Below are 5930 nucleotides of genomic sequence, written 5' to 3' on the forward strand. Positions count from 1 at the left end.
AACAAGGCATTCTATTTCATTAAGCAATTCGCCATCATACCATCACTCGTTTGGGCCTCAGCATTCACATGAGTCCCACCACTCGCAGCACTCTCAACACTCCCAGCATTCACAGTCGTAGGGCCATTTTAACCCGAACGACTATATCAACACTCCTCCTGGTCAAAACCAGTTGGAGCCAGCGGAGCACCATGATGAAAGTTAGGATATGGACGAAGATCCAATCATGCCACCATCTGGGACGCCTACGCATCCCATAGACATTTCCAGTGGTTTAAATTCTTATGCGGGATTGCCTTATCAAGTCCCCGGTGAATGGGCCGAATGGTGGGGAAGATACAAGTGGGAGTTTACTCCCTCTTATCACAACACACCACCACCACCTCCACCAGAGGAACCATATCTGCAAGCAGTGACACCGCCACCACCATCAGTGGAGGAACAACCACCTCCAGAACCACCAAGGAGGAGGAGAAACGCACGAATGTCCGTGCGAGGGGGCCCACGAATTAGTTCCCCCCAAGCTTCAAGCAACTATCCCCCTATTCTTGAGGATCCACAAATGGGTGGACCCTCAAATGTCGCGCCGATGATTGACACCACACTGGCTACTTTTGCATTACCGCCGCCGCCAATGGGTTTTGAAAACCCAATCCCTACCTACCCAGATGCGACTGGGTATAACCCGTTTGAACCATCAGCTCCTACGGGTTACAACTATCAAGCACCTCCATACGACCCTTATGTTGAGGTGGCCATTCATAACGCCATGTATCCTTCGCCTTTTTCCTCCAGCATACCCAACTAGATATCCTGCTTATGGGTACTAGTATCCTATACCACCACCACAACCTCAACCACAACCACAACCACAATTACCACCCCAACAACTGGAGGTCTTAACTCAAGCCATATGAAGAGTGGATCACGTAGAACGTCGAGTGGAAAAAGGTGAAAGAAGAACAAGGAAGTTCATGAAGAAACTTATAACGCTAATCAAAGGTAAGAAAGACGAGGACTAAAGATTTATTCATTTCTTTGTCTTGTATTTGTTTATTTAAATTAAGTCCCTGCGTGCACATTTGATTTATGTACTAGTCCCTGCGTGGACATCTATATTTATGTATTTAGTCCCGACATGGACTTGTTTGTTTTAATTTCGTCCCTACGTGGACAATTTGTTAGAGTATCTAAGACCCGTTTAGGGTGATTTTGTAATCTTTAAATTAATTTAATGAAAACTTCTTTTGGAAATAATAATTGTTGTTATTATATATGTATTTATTACATCGTTGTTCAAGCGATCGTCTCGATTTTATTCGAACTTTATCGATCTGCTAAATAAATTCAAAAAGATCTTCTTAATGGTTAAACCTTGCCTATATGTCAATGTGAACATGGCTATATGGTAAACCCTCTTAAGATAATTAATCTTTGTTAGCATTCAGAAAATGTTAACACTCCAGGCAGTGTGACTTGAGGAGCCACACTAGCCGTCAAGGTATTTGGACTACGTCCAAGCCTTATAGCCTATCTGATCAAATTAAATCAAGGCTAGTATCATCAATGTGATGATCGTACTATTAACATCCATTAGTGATGTCAATTGATTTGCCTACGGGCCAAGTTATATCGTCTTTTATGACGATGACAGTTGTAGTCTACGACTCCATGTCTAATGGTGAAGAACTATGTTTAAGCCTCACAGCCTCTGATCTATTAAGAATGCAGCTTATATTTTAATTGTCTAAGTGACAGGGCCTTTTGTGCCATATTCTAAATGTCCTTCGAGACGAGCCTTCGAGCTATATAATATTGTCAATACGACAATGATAGTTGTGACTTATGATCCCTCTCTAGTATATAAAGGACTATGTCCTATTTTAATGCCTTTGATGGTTCTATTGTAACCTAGGCTAAATATAACAAAATAATTTTGAAATAACATTCATTAGAAATGTATAACTTCATAGCCTGTATGGTTTAATAATACCATGGCTTGTTAATCATCAAATATGATGATTCGTTATTTTAAGCAGTTGGTATTATTGGTGTATAGCACTAAAAGCTTCTAGATGGTAAACTCTGACGAAGCTCATAGCAACAGAAACGATGCTGCAAATGTAAATATAAATGGCGCTGATCTTCAGGCCATGATTGATGCCGCTGTTAATAAAGCTGTGGATAGAGTTCTTAAGGAGTCGAGTGCTACTCGCTCCAAGTCCCACCCCAGACCACATACATCTAAAAGGGAAGAGTCTGTTCATTCATCGAATCCGAAGAGTGAACCATCAAAGAAAATTGTTTTTGATCAAGAACCCCGTTCCTCCAAAGGATGCACCTATAAATACTTTGTCTCTTGCAAGCCAAGAGATTTTAATGGTGAGAAGGGGGCCATCGACTGTATGAAGTGGCTGGATGAAATGGAAATTGTTGTGGATATTATTCGGTCTGCAAAAGAAGATATTGTAAAGTTTGTGTCTCAATCTTTCAAGGGTGATGCCCTAACGTGGAGGAAAGCATTAATTCAATCCACGGGGAAGATTCCCCTCTATAATCTGTCATGGTCCAAATTTGTGGATCTAGTGAAAGAAACCTGCTGCCCTCAGTATGAGTTCGAGAAGGTTGAGACAGACTTCTTGACTCTGGTCATGAAGAATTTGGACTGCAGAACCTACGTTGCAGAATTCAATTCCATGTCAAGGTTGGTTCCATACCTGGTTACCCCCAAGCCTAAGCGCATTGTGCGCTTCATTAGTGGCCTAGCGCAAGAGGTTAAAGGGCATGTAAAAGCTTCAAAGCCTGCTACCTATAGATCTACTGTGCATCTATCATTATCCCTCACATTAGATGTGACCAGAAGCAGGTCTGGAAAGACCACTGATGAGGGAAAGAGAAAAGGAGAAGATGATAACACCCACCGTTCTGATAAGAAGAAGAAGGGGAGGTTTGGTTCAAAAAGAACCAGGATCGATCGGGTGAAAAGCCCACCTGCAAAAACTGCAACCGAAGGCACTAGGGGCAGTACACCATAGATTCACAGGCTAAACCCTGTGGAATCTGTAAGAAGAAGGGTCACAAGACCCTTGAGTGCAAGGGATTGAAAGATGCAGTCTGCTATGACTGCAATGAAAAAGGGTACATCAAAACAAATTGCCCCAAGAATACGAAGAAGCCTGATGAGACTAAGAAGGGGAATGTGAGGGCATTCCAATTAATGCAAAGCAAGCGGTGAACGCTGTCACACCCTGGCTTTGCGGAAGCGTGGTTAATTTGGTGTGACTTCTTAATACCATAGCTTAATCATAACAAAGCTATATGAATTAAAAATATGCAAGATCATCCATTAAAATAAAAATATCAAAACATTGTCTTAACGGGTTAACACCCTATCAACCATAATCTTGTCCCACAAACATTACAACCCTAAACATAACATAACATAACATGATTCGAGGACTGTGACTTGTCCAGGAAAGAGTCACATTCCCCAAACCCTGGATGACTTCGGTGACTAATGCAGCGGAAAACATGCCATACAGTGCCAGATCTTTAATTCCCTGAAATACATGTAAGTTGAAAAATCAATAATAATGTTGAGCGAGTTCATGCGAAAGTGAGTAAATAAACCTTTGTATTTATCAAAAACCCTGGTATGTAGCAAATAAGGAAAAAGAGATCACCAATGGTTTGCAAGGCCATTGATATGTGTGAAATGCAAGTAGGAAGGCTCAAACCTAGCAAATTTATGCGTCGGGAACAAAGTCATCCCAAGGTCCGTTATGCTGGACCTGGGACTGGGCTCGCTACACCCAAATAGATCTACCGCTCCTGCCCCTCGGTCCTACCCTGAGGATTAATGACCTCAAGTTTCCGCCTACCCATTCACATGATCTAAAAGTAACAAACCTCCTTACGCTAACCATACCATGTATAAAGTATTCATAATCAATGTAACATGTATTTCACCCCCGCAGTTTAGAAAACTGAAAACAGTTAAGAGAAAAGGGGGACATGAACTCACAGTCAGTGTGTCGCTATACCAAATACTCCGAATGTCCGGCAGCTGTGCAACGACCTACATGTGCTAATTCTATTAGACGGATGGCCGTGCCTTAGCTTTATAGTTTAAGTTTTGGGAAACAGTTAGACAACTGTTCCTTGTATATACTTGGTAATTAATTTCCTTCCCAAGGATGGGGGATTTAATACATGTGTATTTGTATCATCTCATTAAGTCCCACTTAATATATTTTTACTTCTCATTCCAAAATATAAATATTTTTCTCAAAAATATTATATTTTCTCTCACTTAATACTTTCCAAAATAATACGTTGACAAAATACGCGTTCATGAGTATTTCCGTATAAAGCGTAAGTTACGTTTTAACGATTAAGTGGTAATAATAATTACCGGTGTAACTTATATGTTCGTTGTGTAAGCGTTTGTATTATTTTGGGTTCGTCAACGTTTGTAAATATTATTTTTACTCTAAAAATAATATTTATATATTTTCACAAAATAATCATAAACAGTGTGGTGAAAAATATATTTATCGAATAAATATTTATCACGTTTAATTTTTGTGAAAATCCCACCTCCGATTATTTAATAAATAAAGTCATGGCGAAATATATTTTGAAAACATCTCAAAAATAGTTTAACACTTGTAAATAATTCTAAGTGTTAGATTTTAGAAAAATTTCGCCAGAGTTTCCCCTGTAACTGGAGGTGGCCACGCTTTCAAGCGTATCATTTTCTTTTACAAAATCACTTCAACAATTTCTTGATTCAATCAAACAATTTCCGACACATCAAACTAGTCGACTAGTATGTAAATCGCATTATTACATGAACTTGTAGTTTTTCCGAAAACTATAGTGTAGATCTCCTTATATTTGGTGGATCTTTGCATAAAATAGTTTAATCTTGTAAAAACCCCGTTTTTAGAATAAATCATTCTTTACACTTCCCGTCATCTTTCTCAAAGATTGTTATTTTGTCGAAACTTCTTATTTCACAAGTGTTTATACACTTGTGGTTTGTAAAATCATATTCATTAGTTTGTCATCCGACTTTTTATAAAACATGATTTTCTCGACACTTGGTCCTTTGAAAATACCACTTGCACATACGTAGATCCGCTAGTTTTAAACACCATTTTACTAGTAAAATACTTTTACACCAGTTCATGTTTCTCGTGTGGTAGAGTTTCACCTTTTAACCCTCGTACCGATAGAAACAAGCTTATGTCAAGATCTATGATCTTAACAAAGTCGGGTTAAACGATGATCCGAGCCACCACAACGTAGATCGGGCCTCAATATTCACCATATTCAAACACTACAACTTTTACACAACTTATAATCTTTTAACCAACAATACTTGCATTTTTAGTAAACTTTAAAGATTCAAAATGCATGTTTCCGACTTTTAACCGTTATAAATCTTATTAACCACCTTAGATATGCTCGAGAATGAGTTTTAAACATTATACCTCTAGCTCGGGGCTAGGGAAGAATCTAGGCGAAAACGATGTGGATAAAAGCTAAGTAACGAGGTCCTTCCACTTCCGTTTGCTCCAAAGCTCCTAATACGTGACCCGAAAGGCTTGTGTATGCTTGGAATGGATTGAACAAGAATCGAAAAATGGATGGATATGAGGGTGTGGGTTCGGCCGAGAGCCAAGGGAGAGAGGAGAGAAGAGTGTGTTGGTGATTATGGTGAGTTATGATCTTATGTGTTAAGGCAAGGTATTTATAGACAAAATTAAGTTCTTGATCCAATGGTTAGTATGTCTTCTAGATATTAGACATAAACCATTAAAATAATCAAAGGTGTACTCTTCTTGGTCACATTGTGACCGATCGGCCAGGGGGTGGGGGGGGTCATTCGGTTTGATTTCAATTATATAGTTAGTGACTAGTTA

At 39.2% G+C, this 5930-nt stretch overlaps 1 protein-coding gene across 1 annotated transcript; it reads left to right on the forward strand.

Annotated features, from left to right (window-relative positions):
• Nucleotides 1-208: 208 nt before the first annotated feature.
• On the forward strand, nucleotides 209-808 carry LOC110924842 (extensin-2-like). The gene has a single exon (XM_022168828.1). It carries the CDS (start codon nucleotides 209-211, stop codon nucleotides 806-808), a length of 600 nt encoding a protein of 199 aa, XP_022024520.1.
• The last annotated feature ends 5122 nt before the right edge of the window (nucleotides 809-5930 follow it).

The sequence above is a fragment of the Helianthus annuus genome, chromosome 17 (assembly GCF_002127325.2).
Source record: "Helianthus annuus cultivar XRQ/B chromosome 17, HanXRQr2.0-SUNRISE, whole genome shotgun sequence".
Taxonomy (NCBI): domain Eukaryota; kingdom Viridiplantae; phylum Streptophyta; class Magnoliopsida; order Asterales; family Asteraceae; genus Helianthus; species Helianthus annuus.